The sequence below is a fragment of the Oryzias latipes genome, chromosome 19 (genome assembly GCF_053564925.1).
Source record: "Oryzias latipes strain Hd-rR chromosome 19, Olatipes_Hd-rR_3.1".
NCBI lineage: Eukaryota > Metazoa > Chordata > Actinopteri > Beloniformes > Adrianichthyidae > Oryzias > Oryzias latipes.
The window spans coordinates 18,249,000-18,263,815 of NC_136255.1; the positions used below are offsets into that span (position 1 = coordinate 18,249,000).

Genomic DNA, 14,816 nt, shown 5'->3' on the forward strand with positions numbered 1-14,816 from the left:
AAAAAAAAAACAACGTCACCTATAAAGATAAAATGAATTAAAAAAACGAAACGACAGATGATCCCATACTTTATTTACATGCATCAAAAATGTGAAAAAGCCACTGGACTGTTTTGAAGTGTTGTAGCTGAACAAAAGACAGGAGGCAGTTGTCGTTTGAATGCCTAAATCCCTACATGCTTTAATTACTGGACTACCAAGCATTAAGTGGAAAATTCATCATTCAAAATCTACTGACCTAGCACACAAATAATCAGAGAGAGAATGAACAGATTCATTAAATAATCAGAATATGATTAAATCACTGAGCAAATAGAAAATGTATGATATAGTAAGAAAAAAGCTGTAAAATATTATAGTTTACAATAATTATTCACATTCAAAGGCTTTACATCTCAATACATACACAACATGGCCCCTGAACATGACTTCAATCCAAAGATGATTCATATATTAGAATTTAAATAACACAGAATGAACTATAGGCTAAACAATAGCCATCAATAACCTTATACAAGAATAAAAATACAAAAACTGTATCCTAATATCATTGCATTTCTTGCTTCAGATTTAATAATACATCATCTGTACATCACAGTTCTAGCCAGTTACAAGCCAGATAGAATATTCCATACACAATGTAACTGACTGCCATCCACTTGATCCAAACAATTTAGCAATTTAGAGGAAAAACTTTTCTGAATTTTCCCCCCAACATACAGATACAGCAACTTTAAATCGGTCATTTATGTCAGGTAGTTAGCCTTTAACTGACATCCAACCATACAGAGCCCTGGGCTCCAGGGCTATTCAGCTATACTCCAGTCACACTGTGCACAGACTCAGCTGAAGAAAGCGGGCCTTGGGAAAGGACCTTAAGGTACTATACCACCCCCCACCCCAGAGAAAAAAAAAAAAAAAAAAAAATTAAAAGCATTATAATAATACATATTACTAAAACAAGAGCACAAGTTAAATCATTTGTTTTAATTTCTATTGGGCCAACGTCAGAATGGAAACGAACTAAACAGTCGGGCCAGTAAACCCACACAGTTATGCCATATTGAGAAGGAACAACAACTTTTTCTGTGATTGCTTCCAAGAATGATAGTATGTGTATGCACTGCTGATGATGGAGGTCTACTGTTCAGCATGAGGTGGTCAGCACATACGATTTTATTTTCAATAGGACAGTCTGAAAATAAGCTGGCTACTCCACCTAAAAAAGTCAAATAAAATAAAGAATTCACACCACAAAGCCAGTGAATAGTACAAAACAATCAAATCAAAGATACTATGGTTGCCAACGCAATCAAATACCCATCTTGAATAAAAAATATCTCCAGTGCCCTAAGAAAAGAAGCAGACAAATTTGATCTACAAAAAGAGCCATGCAGGAAAAATGCAAGTTGGTATTGAGAAGTAGTAACTAGTGGCATGTTTACCCACCATGTGAACCATTCTCAGTAGCAGCTCTGGAGGCTCCTACTTTAGAAGCGGGTTCAGACCCATGTCTCACTGCAGACCAGAGCTCTGCTTTGTTACCCAGAGACCTAAAATAGGCTGCAATAAGCAAGTACCAAGAGACAGGGGGAAAAAAAACAACAACTCAATTGAAGGCAGGGAGGAACACCTGGGCTCTGACACAAAAACAAAAAAACATGTGTGGTACGTGTGCCGGGTTTGATAGGATAAGCGCCAGACTGAATAACTACAGCTTGCAAATACAATGAAGGGTGAGATTACAGTTGTATGTACGTTGGTAGGCCCTGGGTTGTGAAAGTTTAAATAGTGTTATCTTTTAAGAAAACAGCTCCTGCACATGAGATAATCCTAGCAGTACCCAAACTAGCATTACGCTACAAGACAAGCCTGCCTACCTCCTAACCCTTCGTGTTTATAAAGCAGATGTGCATTGTGGAGTTCTATTCCATACATGGACAGCGTGAGTAGAAGCTTGACAAAGAGCACTAAGAACAAGCAAAGCAACAAAGAATTCAAAATTTGTATTTTTCCCATGGTTCTTCTAAAAGAGGTCTAGATGCCAGCAACCTGAATAGTTTGTTTACACTGATGGGATGAAGGGCACTAAAAAGGGCATTACTCTGCTCAGTGATTGGCCTCAGATCTTAAAATTAAAAGAAAAAAGAAAAAGAAAAAAAAAGGAGTGAGGACAGAATTTATTCGGCTCCTACACGCCAGGGTTTTGGTGTCTTTGATAAATCTTTCTCCACACTTCCTGGATCTTCTTGCACCACCTGTCTGCATTTCCACTGGGGTCCATCAAATAGTATGTCCGATTAGGCTGCCAACATGAAAAAACAAAGAAAAGAAGAGATTCTGAGCAACAAAACTTAAGTAATATCAGCTAAACAGGCATTTCAAATAAATATTCGTTTACCGTGTGAACGAAGAAGGTTTTGAAGTTCTTGGCCTCGGGGCGTAACTCTAAGGACCAAGGAATCTCCCCTTTCAGAACCCTGTTGACAGGATCCACGTAGTACAGGTGTGGTCCTTCCGTGAGAAGGAGCTGCCGCCGACGTGCAAAAAGACCCTGAAACAAACATGTCAGGACACAAATTGACCAACAGAGGGGGCCATGTGCCACAGGACATTGTATTCCGTGCTACAACAGCCTATTCCAGCATGGAAAGTATTGTATTTACCAATTGTTGTTAAAACCAGAAACATAAAAGATTTCATTTAAAAATATTCATCTTGAAAATGTTTTTAAAAATATGATGATATTTATAATATAGATAAATATAGTAAATATGATGAATTTAGTAGAAGCAGCATTTAAATAAATTGTTTGAGTCACTCACTTTGCGTTTATCCACTGGGCCCATTTTCAGGATCAGGTTATTCTCCACAAACTGATGCCTGAGAAAAAAACAATCAGAATACTTAGAAATTCTTCTATTTAATTAGATTCTATATTTTATTTAAAACCTATTATACAGGATTGACAAACAAAGATAAGCTGAAAGACTTGTACCCGAGATTGGAGCAAAACAAAACAATGCTTGTTATGAGAATTTTGTATAAATTACAATGAACAAAAAAAAGTTTATCAATGGCATTATTAGATAAATTACCAAGGGTTCCCAATGGTCTGTTTGTCAAGCAACAACCTCTTTTCTTCTTCAGTGAACTGTAGATCGAGCTCAAAGGAGTTGCTGTCCAGGTCGTGGATGTACTGTTCAATGTTGCTGCTTGACCTCTGTGGGGGAGTTGAGTCGTGTGGCGACAGCGACTGCGATGAGCTGGACTGGGCCACCTGCATGTTGCTGAACTGGCTCAGGAGGTCATCGTACTAAGATCCACAAAGAGATGTAACAGGTAAGAAAAAACAATGTTTCAAAAGAGGATTTCAATGAAATGATGTTAATTCTGATTTAAAAGGAAAGTCTATAATGGATGATTACATTTCCATAGCAGTCCTCATCATCTTCAGACATAGCTGGGAGGTAAGGTGTAAGCTTTGGGGGCGTTTGTAGGTGCAGGTCACACCAGGAAATGGTATCAAAGAAGGGGTGCTGCTTCAGTGGCTCATACCCACCCATCTCTTCACATCCAATTCGCTTGGATGGATCCAATGACTGAAGTTAAAACAAATGAGACATGTTCATGTTTTATTGCAGAACATCAATATCTAGATATTGGAAGTACTAGTTAATATTTCAAACACACAAATGTTTAACAACCTACCAAAAGCTGTTCAACAAGATCCTTGGCTTTGGGAAAGAATTTCTCAGGAAATTCATACTCCAGCTTTATTATCTTCTGGAATATAAGGTATTCGTTTCTACAACACAAGGAAACACAAAGATATAAAAGACATGCACAGGTATAGATTTGGAATAGAAAATTACCGCCACATGAAAACCAATATAAAAGACATCAGAAGAAATAATGTGTGTAAGCACATACCCAGCTCTGAATGGAGGTAGACCAGCCACCAGCTGATAGATAATACACCCCAAAGCCCACAGGTCAGAGCTGTGAAATAAATAAAAACAACATCAACATTTACACATTTATAGAAAAAATAAAAAAACGCAAATGCAAAACTAAAAAATAACTTACCTTTTGCAGGCCGACTTCTCTGTTAGCAGCTCGGGGGAAACGTACTGTGCTGTTCCAACAAAAGAGTTTGCTCTGGCTGCAAATGAGAAAAGAGAAAATTCTGTAGAAAAAATCTGTATTTACTTTTGTCAAATTATTGCCACTAGTAGAGTCTAACAACACTTTTACAGAGTAGAGAGAAAACTACCTACAGACTCTGCAAAGACACCCTTCCAAACAGACTTGTCAGAACATGACAAGCACAGGTGTAATAAATGACAGTTAGAGCCAAATTCTTTTCACTTCCAAAGTAAACCATGACGATAAAACTGCACACATAGCTGGTCCTTCAAAAACATAAACAAAAAACAGAAAAACCCAGCTGATTCTTCTATGAAAAATGATTTTTGTCACAAACCACTTCATAGAAACAAGTTTGTGCTTAAAATACTGTCTAAAAAAAAGTTAGACAAATAACTTTTAACTTACAAAAACTGTATGTGTGTAACAATTTTGAAAATTAGATAGTAAAAGTCAATTAATTTCTTTTGACCCCCAAAAACCACTGACATAATCTGATCTATACAGAACTTTTTAATCAGTCGCTAACCATAACACTAAATGACAGAGAACCTATCCTGATATGGTCAACTATGACCAGCAATTGATAGCAGTCTGTGGCATAATATGTAAACTACAAATATATGAATGCAACCAATTTTTGATCTAAATGTTTAAAATAACACAGAACATCCTCTGAGAAGCAATAAATGACTTCATTTGTTAAGATAAAATTACTTTGATGCTGGTCGAACCTTTCAGAATAACTGTAAAATCAGTTATCTGTTGTAACAAAGAGACCTTGCTCACTATTTTTTTAGGGCCAGGTCACTATACTTTACATTTAAACTGTATGTAGCTCAAATAAACTACAATTCCGAAACTGATGCATAAATTGCTATTAAATTAAACAATAATAGGTTAAAAAAAAAAAAAACAGTGCTGCAGTTCTACCTTGTTTACTGTCTGATGATAACTGTTTTGCTGTTCCAAAATCTGTTATTTGGATGTGCATGTCTTCACTCAGAAGAATATTTTCTGGTTTCAGGTCTCTAAAATAGAGAGAATAAAATGGTTACTTTCAGGAAAGGTAGATTATACAGGTTTTTAATAAACATCTTATAGGAGGAAGACAGCTTACCTGTGTATTATCCCCTTAATATGCAAGTACTCTAATGCACAAACTATTTCAGCCGAGTAGAACCGAGTGCAGGTCTCATCAAAGGAACCAATTTTGCGTATGTATTTCAGGAGTTCGCCATTTTTAGCATAACTGAGCCCAAAATCTACAGAACGCCAGTTAAGAAACATGCTTTGAAGAATACACACAGACCCAAATCTTTAAAAGATTCTCATTTAAAAAACTCTCAGAAATCAGTTGTAAGGATACACAACTTCTCATCATCTTGAAATGTGAAGTAGAGCTTGACGAAGAATGGGTGATCAAGGCTTGACATCAAATCCCTTTCTCTTTTCACGTACTGGACTTTATTCTCCTTCATAATGTGGCGTTTCTCTAAAATCTTAACTAGTAAAAAAAAAGAAAAAAACATTGGTAAGTGTACAATCATTTATTAACGGTATAAATCAAAAGTATTTGCTGAAAGATAATCCGTTTTACTAACTTGCAAATTCTTTGCCTGTGGCATGCTCTCTTGCAAGGACAACCTGAGAACCAGAAACAAATGAGAAAATATTGAAAAAATGTTACAATTAGGCCCCATTTGCCATTAAATCAAAAGAATCCTAACATGTAGCAACATCTATCATAATATAATTCAGATAAAATTAAAGATTTATACCGTTGAGAAGGAGCCCTCTCCCAGTATTTTGCCAAACTTGAAGTCCTCTGGCTTCTTCTTGCGTGGCTGAGCCGGCTGGATGGCCGGCTGCTTGCAGGCCTCTGAGCTCTGGCTGTTTGCAGGCGCTCCTACAGCACAAGCCTCTGCAGCTGGGCCTTCCATACCGGAGCAGTGACGGCTGCTTGCGCCTGGGATAGCAAGTGGCGAGCAGGAGTCAGGGTGGTTTCTTACCATTGATGGATGTGAGCAGGAACAGATGACAACGTTGGGCTGAATGGGCACAACATCATACTGAAATGAGACAAGAAAATAAGGAGAATACATATCAGGAATGGAGTACTGAAGTTAAAATACTCTATTATTTGAGACAAAATTAATAAGTATATTTTAAAAACCTAATATTAAGTTGTTACTTAGTTAAATAAGCATTTTTTTGCTGAGAAATGTATGAAGATAACACTTGATTTGACCCTTAAGTAGACTATAGGTATCTCCATTTACATGTCATTTAAAATATGTATTAATAGAATGAAACTTTTTTTTGTCCAGGTCAAAGATACCTTTGCATTTACAACCTAGTACTTTAACATTTTAAGATAGTATATGTACTATTGTAAAATTATTGTTAAAAAAAAAGGAAGTTAAAGAATGCTTCACCCCCTGAAATGGGCAGAATGCACATCATTTACAACCAATAGAGCATTTTTCTTTACTATTTCAGAAAGTAGGCATATTTTAAAAAAACAGAAGTATGCATCTGTTACATGTAACATAAAGATGTTAGCAGGATTTCGTAAATAAGTAGTATTTCATGTCAGACTACCGAAGGGCAAAGTTCAACCTTGATAGCTATACACATAGAAACTTTATGCTTTTGTTGTAAAAACCTGTAAAGTTCCATTTTCAGTGGCAGCAGCTTTTACAACAATGACAATGAATATGGTATATTTAGTATATAATCAACCAGGCGTTGGAGCACTAGAACACAAAATGAAACTCATTAAGTTGCATCACAAATCGTAGTAGTTGATAGCCACTGTGTGTATAATCATTTAGCAAGTATGATAACACTTTAAAACGATTTCGTTTTACAAATGTAACCTGTGAAATGAATGAAACATGTAGTTAATTGGCAATAAGCGCTGATCAATTTATCTGGCCTAGCTTCTACTCATTCAAAAGCAACAAGGTGTGGCCATTTAGCTGCTTATTCCGGAGTTGACTATGTCATAATCAAGAGTTCAGATTAACCTCTATTCACTCGTCTCTTACAGATGGGCAATCGTGTATTTAATGATAGACACGGTCTGATAAAATTGTCATAACCAAAAACTGTTGTAAGAACTCTCCTATGGAAAGTTTCTTCCCCAACCAAAGCCTGCTAGCAGGCTAACATTAGCTCCTGCTACCTTGTCAAATAATGCCGGCCATCACTGACAGCAAGTTACAAACTTGACGCTAACAGCAAGTAAGCTAAAAGATAGCAAACAAGCCAAGACAAGTAACTGAAAAACCTCTTGCCTTTATGACAAAATGTTTCCCCCTCTCGTTATAAGTTACAATGTCCGCATGAATATCATATTTATAAAGTTGACAATCAGATGCCATGATGTTATCGTTAGAGAACTCTCTTCTATCGAAAGGTGGAATGCATTGAAGCTAACATTAGCTTGCTAGCAGGCAGAGTCGGTAAGTAGAAGCGCGAATCCAAGCTTACATTAGCAAACAGTGGCTGGTTCGAAGAAAGTCGTCTTAAAAAGCCTGAAAACAAATATATCAAACATATAAACGTACCCTATCAGAGCTTAATCGAAACACGTTTATCTAGTAATCAAGGAAAATGTTAAACAACCACGATAAGGACATTTAACGCGAAGTGTTTTGTTAGCCAACACTCGGAAGCTAACACTTGCTAGTGAAGCGTAAGGCGAAAAAGATATTAGCCCTGCTTTCAAATGAAGGCCCAGCGCAACTACTTACAACAAAGCTGCCATTCAGCACATTTTCAATGCCGGCTACGTACTGTTACTGTTCTTTAAATAGCCACACTTACCAGCTGACTTGTCGCTCTTGCCATGGGAGTTTTCTGCGAATATTTATGTGAAATAAAATAATTATAGAAGCTCCAGTAATGGCTGCCTCTGCGCCTTCATTTTTGAGCTGTGACGTCGTTCCACAACAATGTTACCGCAGGACAGCAGAGGAGAGTCCTGCTGTGTACGCCCCCGCCACATTAACAGCCTTCCACACAGATAAGGCTGAAGTGAAATAGGAGCGGTTGTTGATATTCAAATAAGTTATGGCCTATGAACTATTCGAGCTTAGAGGTCTTTTAACTGCAAGGAGAAAGAAAGCGCCGCTCACGCAGTTTGGGAGGATTTATTGACAGTCTTTGCGTCTTGTGTATTTATTAAACTGAAACCTGACTTTTTTTTTTTAATTCTAATTCTATTAAACTGAAATAAAGATAAAAACAAATCAAACGTATATATTCAGAATACACGCATTATTTTTGCATTTCTCTTATCATACAAGCAAATGCAGAAAGTTACAATTGTTTACTAATTTATATTAATGGATGACACATAATAATGCCAGTTATGTTTTTCGACATTTAATAACTTTCAATATACAAGTGCCTAAAAATATAAAGTTGATTACAATTTTTTACCATATATTTAAAAAAAAGTAAGGTTTGTAAAACTTAAATAAGATTTAATTCACCCTAACTCCATTTACTTTGTTTAATCTTAAAGATGAGTCCAAAGAAATGTTTTTCTGGATCTTGATGTTTTACATTTATTTTTAAATTTGAAGGTATACAGGCAAACTATCTTCACTACCTTATATTCCCAGCAAAGAACCGACATTACCCACTTTTTTGAAAATTTTCATTCTGCAGAAACATTCATTTACAATCTTATCTGTTTTGCAAAATTCATTACATTTCCTTTGCGTTAGATACCACAGTTTATAAAAGAAAAATAAATATCCTAGAATGTAGTTAAAATAGTTCGTAAATTGATTCTCTGTGATACTGTAAATTCTATTTCTGAAAATTATTTGAACTGTAGAAAATGTTTACCAAATAGTTAGGGTGACTCAAAAGAAACATTTTTAAATATATTTTTATTCAGTCCTCTTCTTGTTGATTACAGGATGTTTTTGAATCTTCATCGCCATCTTCGTTTTCATCTTCATCTTCCGACATGTCGCTGTCCTCACCCGATTCATCATCCTCAGGAGCACTTAACACAGAAATTATTTTTAATCACTTCTGATCCATCTTTACTGTTGGACCCAGTGCCCAACAACAGTAACTATAACTTTTCTTAGCGTGGGCTGCCCAACTCTGGTCTTCGAGACCTACCACTCTCCCTGTTTTCCAGCTCTCTCTGCACTGGTTTCTGACTTTATTCCGATTGACTGAACACACCTGATCAGCAGCTATAGGGAGAGTGCCGGGAAAACAGCCAGGGATGTAGATCATGAGGACCAGGGTTGTTTTCCACATCAGCCAGATACCCAAATTCAAACAAGCCTTTCCTTTTATCAACAAAAGTAGGTGTTTACCATTGACGTCGATTGAGATTCATACATTCAACCCCAGAATTAACATCAAATGGATCTGCAAACAAGAAAGATTAACACATTTCATTAGATATATTTTTTTTAAATATTACAGAGATCAAGACTTGAACTTTTAATTGTTTTCTGAATATTAATGAAAACAAAACAATGAAAGACTGCAATTTGTTACCCTAACACAAAAATACTATAGCGGTGGTAAATCTTTAATGGTTTAAAGACTTTTAAATTGCTTTGCAGTCAGTCTTATTCAAACACACATTCATACACCAATGGTAGTGCTCTACTTTTTTTTAGCTCTTTTATCTTTCCCAAATGTCAGTTAGTTTTGATCCAGCAACTTTACTGCTGAATAAACTTTAGGACGAAAGAGAAACGTAATTTATCAAAGTGTTGGATGCAAAAATAGGTGGAACCAGATTCACCCAAAAACTAAACAGACACATTGTAATGTTAAACTTGACAAAAATCCTGATTATTTCCCCAAATTAGGCCTGCACAATATACCGCAAATTTATCGTTATCGCAATATCCAGCTCTGCAATATGCATATCGCAAAAGACGGCGAATATCGCAATAAATCGCAAACCCAAAATGTGTTAAAACAATCTTCTAGCAGCTTGAAGCATTTAACGAATCAAATAAATCCCTTTATGCTTTGACCAATCAGATGGACGCCTTCCCATTGTTGACCAATCAGATAGAGGCCTATTATGTTAACCCTGGTCCTGAAGAGCCTCAACCCTGCCTGTTTTCCAGCTCTCCTTAACCAGCTTGCTGTTGATTGGCTGACTCAAGTGATTTCACATCCTGATTGACTGAACACACCTGATTTTGGTTATCATTATCGAGCAGTCTAGGGAGAATTGGAAAACAGACAGGGTTGGGGCTCTTGAGGACCAGGGTTAGCCACCCTGACGTTTGTCCCCCATGTCGATGAGGGTCATTTGGAGTATAATTTTTAAACTGTTGCAATGAAATGGGAATGATGTTTTTGTTTTGTTTTCTATTTGTTTATTTACCGCAAATTTATCGTTATCGCAATATTGATCACTAATATCGCATATCGCAAGTTTTCCTCATATCGTGCAGCCCTACCCCAAATATTTACCAAACTCTTCCTCTTCTGGTTTAGACATGAGGAACTCTTTCTCTACACAGAGCAGCTCTTCCTCAGACTGACACTCCGCATAGCGATCAAGAAGAACTTTATTCAGCTGCAGGAAGCCGTTCCCCCACTTGAATTTCTTTAACAGAAGCATTGCCAATTCTTTGAAGCCTGAAATAGTACAAATGCAATCAAATATTTAAAAAAAAGTTTGTAAGGCAATTCAGGAATTGATTTCTAAGTAATCAAAGCTCAATTCTTACCAACAATGCAGAATGTGGCTGCAAAAGCCTCCACACAGGATAACTTGCAGGGCTTTCCATAGTTGACAGGGTTTGCTGCTACAAGATAGGGAAGTAATCTAGGATGACTTCCAATCATCTTATTGAATGGTGTCTCTTCTAGTTTGGCCCACGAACAATCAATCACTGCAAGTCCACTGTGAGCGACAATTTCTCTGCAGAAAAGAACCACATAGAATATTTCACCCAAAAACATGTATTATTTTGAAGAGATTCTGATAAATCCAGAACAGAGGAGGAAGTCCGCTAACCTGTCAGCTGGCGTCACATACTTTACACCCATTGGACTCAGTATAAGTCCATTAAATCTTTGGTTGAGACGCAGATTCTGAACAAAGCCTTTCCGAACCAACTTTCTGCCAGTGCAACGTTTCGGATCGCAGTGACCCAAGTCCCACATGGCAAGTGGACAAGGCAGCTTCACCTGTGGAGCCTCTGCTCCTTCTTCTGGGTGAAGACTTGCTGTTAAGTAGAACATGACAAAAGCACACCTTATGACAGAGAAAATAACCCCCTTTATTCATATAGAGGGCAAAACAAGACAACAATAATTGAAGGGCTATTAATCATGATTCAATTACATTTTTAAAAGAATTCAAATTCTTAATTTCAAATTAGTATAGGGATTACTTTTACAAAAGTATAATTTATACTGAATTTGTATATAATTCATCAAAACATGGTTAACTAAAATATATATTACGTACTTACAGTGTAAGTAACACTATTTAAGAATCTAAATGTAGGTATTGTGAGTAAAATATTGACTAGACACATCAGTAAACAACCAAAAAATCGTTACATGTTTTACCTTGGAAAGCAGTGTGCACTTCTTCTGTAAAACTTTCTAAAGTTTTCCCCTTCATTTTATGACGTTTGTCTTTCCCCTTGTTTTCACCGCGCTGAAATTTGCCATGGTTCTTTCGTCCCATGTTAAAACAACTTTATGTAAATAAATAAATCCACTGTATCAAAAGTTAATCTTCTTGTCACAACTGCACTGAAAATTAACCAGCATTCGGACATACTAGTTAGCAGTCAACGGACACTAAACTTAAAATAGAACCTGAAATCAAAAATTAATACAGATTATATTCCTACATATATAATTACGACGCCGCTATGAAGGACTTGCAGTCGTTATTCACTACTGTGTAAGACAGATGAACACCGTATTGAGTTAGCATTTATGCTAACATAACATTGGGCATGGCGTACTCTTTATCTGCCAAAACGCGCATGCTCATGAGTTGGTCAGGTCACGTGGAATGTCACATGATGCAAAGGTTTGTCAAGGAAATACGTGAAAACAGATAGCTTCACTATTTACAATGTTTACTTTACATCACGACGTTTATCCTTTATTCAAATTAGTCTTTTTGTGTCTATACAGTAAGTGCATTTATAAAATGGCTTTCAATTGTTTACCAGACTCCTCCAAGCTGTGATGATCAGTTGTTTGTACTGCCTGAAGCTAATCTCAGGTTTGTGTCCATTCAGTCAGCCACACATATGCGGGTAAAATGAAGATTGTCGAAGAGCCAAACACATTCGGGTTCGTAAACTAAATATATTTACCACTATATGTTGGCTCGTACTGATCATGCTGTTGACATTTTCTGTGTTTTAGGTTGAACAATCCTTTTTTGTCTCAAGGAAGCAGACTACAACCCAAAGTGGATCCATCGCCAGTATCTGGTTTGTTGTTATTCATCCCTTTAACTATGATGCAGACTTAAAAATGTTTTGTTGATTGGATTATCAATGGATGTTATACTGTTGTCCTCCCAAAGGCCCTGTACATCTTCATCATCTCTCTGGGAGGTGTTTTAGTCTTATAGAGTCTATGTAAGTGTTTCAAAAAAGCATAATTTATAGCCTACATTTGGTTTAAATTATATTATCTATTTGAAATGACTTCTTTCCTTTTTTTGTTTAGGTATAAATATGAATTCTGTCCATTCCACAATATTACTCAACATGAACAGTCATTCAGATGGAACGCCTACAGTGGGATATTAGGGTAAGAAGCCATCAAATCAAATCATAAATGAATATTTGGGTTTGACAGACATTAAGCTATGACTCTCTTGTAAGGTCTTGTTTTATAACCATGTTGGTTCTTTGTAGGATCTGGCATGAGTGGGAAATAGTAAACAACACTTTCACTGGCATGTGGATGAGAGATGGGGATACTTGTGGAACCAGAAACCGAGAAACAAAGGTGTTTAAATAGTCTCAATATGACTCTACTCATGTATTTGTATGAAAGAAAACCTTCATCTATAAACATTATCTTCTTTTTCCCTATATATTATATTTTATAATCCAGATTTAACTCTCTCCCACAGAGGAAACCGTCTCAAGATGTCTGAAACACATAAAAACACATCAAAAAATTTAAGATCAAACAGGAAAGACTCACATTTGTTATTCTATTGCAAACTTGTGTTGTTGTGGTTCTGCAGGTGATTTTGGTTTGTGGCTCAAGCAGTAAGCTTTCTCAGGTGTCAGAACCCAGCACCTGTCTGTACTCAATAACCTTTGAGACACCACTTGTTTGCCATCCACACTCTCTTCTAGGTAAGAATGCTGCTGGGTAATATCTGTAATGGTATTTAATGATTAATTGCATGGATTTTTGTTTTTTCTGCAAGTGTACCCAACCTTGAGCGAGAAGCTGCAAAAGGAATGGGATGAAGCTGAGCAGGTTCTCTATGAGGGTCTGGTTACAGAGCAGGTAAGAGGGATTTTTAGCAACGGCACAGGCCACACTAATGAAATCTTTAAGTATCATGCTTTGAACTACTGTATTTTGAGACCTTGTCATTAATTTGGAATTTAAGACACCTTGTTAAACAGTTTTAGATTATTTTTTCCTTTGTTTCTTCTTTTTTTTATCTTTTTGTTTTTTTTGTCACAGGGGTACAAAGGTCTTTTGAAAGACATTTTTGAGGAGGCCGGACTTCTGAAGAGCCATGAAGTGAAAGCCAGTCTGCCAAAGGCTAAAGCCGATCCAGAAAGTCCCAACTCTTTACAGAAGTGTAAGGAGGTAGGTAGATGTCCAATAGTAGCTCGTGGAATTATAACAGTATTGATTTGTATTGGTTATGTATGAACTTCAACAGGACTATGAAAAACAGAGTGAAGAGCTGGAGAGGTTGCGTGCTCTCCTCACTCAGCATAACATTCCCTTTGATTCTCAGCAAGGTAAGAGAGCTAACTTTTGCTGTGCAAACGATTCTACAAATAACATGTTTATAACGTGTGACATGCTAAACACTGTTTTCTGTGTATGACAGAGGAAGACAAAGACACAACTGTGACCGTTAGGAGCGAACACCTGAGAGGAGACACTGGCCTCATTGACATGCACTGAAACAGTGATTTTTATTAACTGTCAACTCTATTTAAACTTTTTATTTCTTTTTGCAAAGCTTATCTATAGTTTTGATCAATTGTGGTGACGGACTACTCTGGTTTCGAACTACGCATTATGAGAAATAAAAATGGTTTAAAGGTCATAACTTTTCCTAATTCTGTAAAAATGTGAATTACAAAAAAAACTGCTAGAGGCTTTTCAGTTGTGAATTCATCATGTGAGCATTCTTTTTATGTTGTTACCAGAGATATGAGCTGCAGTCGTTTCTTGTTGGGAAATCCCTTTTAGTTCACTGTATGAAAAAATAAAAGCACCGTTGCACTGTCCTCAAGACAACACGTTAATGCATGTGATGAAAGGTTTGCATGAATATTTGTATGCTACTCACTAATCCACCCATTTGTTTTCTTCAACATGTTTGAAAGGATAACCTTTTCCATGTTTTTTCCCAACTGAAATCATCACCAGGAGAAAAAATACAAATAAATGTTGACGGTAAAATTAAA

The 14,816-nt window shown here is 36.6% G+C and overlaps 3 protein-coding genes across 6 annotated transcripts; 1 reads left to right on the top strand and 2 right to left on the bottom strand.

The window, feature by feature from the left end:
* Window positions 1–149: 149 nt before the first annotated feature.
* On the bottom strand, window positions 150–8,304 carry pdpk1b (3-phosphoinositide dependent protein kinase 1b). 2 transcript variants are annotated; one of them, XM_004080354.5, is made up of 14 exons: window positions 7,984–8,304; window positions 5,931–6,221; window positions 5,754–5,796; window positions 5,519–5,656; window positions 5,270–5,414; window positions 5,083–5,180; window positions 4,090–4,165; window positions 3,934–4,002; window positions 3,712–3,808; window positions 3,429–3,602; window positions 3,099–3,316; window positions 2,826–2,883; window positions 2,402–2,554; window positions 150–2,305 (listed from the first exon to the last, which is right to left on the bottom strand). In XM_004080354.5, the coding sequence occupies exons 1-14, from the start codon at window positions 8,005–8,007 to the stop codon at window positions 2,192–2,194; spliced, it is 1,698 nt and encodes a 565-aa protein (XP_004080402.1). In that variant the 5' UTR covers window positions 8,008–8,304; the 3' UTR covers window positions 150–2,191. The 2 variants fall into 2 exon arrangements, with proteins under 2 accessions (XP_004080402.1, XP_078793955.1); XM_078937829.1 differs by lacking the exon at window positions 7,984–8,304 and adding an exon at window positions 7,648–7,883.
* Window positions 8,305–9,040: 736 nt separating this feature from the next.
* Window positions 9,041–12,177, bottom strand: tsr3 (TSR3 ribosome maturation factor). 2 transcript variants are annotated; one of them, XM_004080531.5, is made up of 6 exons: window positions 11,740–12,177; window positions 11,180–11,390; window positions 10,890–11,083; window positions 10,630–10,797; window positions 9,504–9,558; window positions 9,041–9,178 (listed from the first exon to the last, which is right to left on the bottom strand). In XM_004080531.5, the coding sequence occupies exons 1-6, from the start codon at window positions 11,858–11,860 to the stop codon at window positions 9,064–9,066; spliced, it is 864 nt and encodes a 287-aa protein (XP_004080579.1). In that variant the 5' UTR covers window positions 11,861–12,177; the 3' UTR covers window positions 9,041–9,063. The 2 variants fall into 2 exon arrangements, with proteins under 2 accessions (XP_004080579.1, XP_020567946.1); XM_020712287.3 differs by lacking the exon at window positions 10,630–10,797 and having other exon boundaries at window positions 11,740–12,147.
* On the top strand, window positions 12,140–14,816 carry gnptg (N-acetylglucosamine-1-phosphate transferase subunit gamma). Of its 2 annotated transcripts, none has more exons than XM_011488156.4 (11): window positions 12,140–12,214; window positions 12,429–12,483; window positions 12,559–12,626; window positions 12,722–12,776; window positions 12,868–12,951; window positions 13,059–13,152; window positions 13,397–13,511; window positions 13,586–13,668; window positions 13,852–13,980; window positions 14,057–14,138; window positions 14,231–14,816. In XM_011488156.4, the coding sequence occupies exons 2-11, from the start codon at window positions 12,452–12,454 to the stop codon at window positions 14,305–14,307; spliced, it is 819 nt and encodes a 272-aa protein (XP_011486458.1). In that variant the 5' UTR covers window positions 12,140–12,214; window positions 12,429–12,451; the 3' UTR covers window positions 14,308–14,816. The 2 variants fall into 2 exon arrangements, with proteins under 2 accessions (XP_011486458.1, XP_004080401.2); XM_004080353.4 differs by having other exon boundaries at window positions 12,185–12,320.

Bases quoted from the DNA above. Each gene is read 5' to 3' on its own strand.
- pdpk1b (XM_004080354.5), bottom strand. From the start codon at position 8,007: ATGGCAAGAGCGACAAGTCAGCTG. The intron at 4,003-4,089 runs GTAAGTTATTTT...TTTATTTCACAG, and splicing joins GAGAAGTCGGCCTGCAAAAG to CTCTGACCTGTGGGCTTTGG. The intron at 3,317-3,428 runs GTAATCATCCAT...TGTGGATCTTAG, and splicing joins ATGAGGACTGCTATGGAAAT to TACGATGACCTCCTGAGCCA.
- tsr3 (XM_004080531.5), bottom strand. From the start codon at position 11,860: ATGGGACGAAAGAACCATGGCAAATTTCAGCGCGGTGAAAACAAGGGG. The intron at 10,798-10,889 runs GTAAGAATTGAG...GTACTATTTCAG, and splicing joins AGCCACATTCTGCATTGTTG to GCTTCAAAGAATTGGCAATG. The intron at 9,179-9,503 runs GTAAACACCTAC...TTCTGTGTTAAG, and splicing joins AATCTCAATCGACGTCAATG to TGCTCCTGAGGATGATGAAT.
- gnptg (XM_004080353.4), top strand. From the start codon at position 12,260: ATGTTTACTTTACATCACGACGTTTATCCTTTATTCAAATTAGTCTTT. The intron at 12,484-12,558 runs GTTCGTAAACTA...TCTGTGTTTTAG, and splicing joins GAAGAGCCAAACACATTCGG to GTTGAACAATCCTTTTTTGT. The intron at 12,952-13,058 runs GTAAGAAGCCAT...GGTTCTTTGTAG, and splicing joins GCCTACAGTGGGATATTAGG to GATCTGGCATGAGTGGGAAA.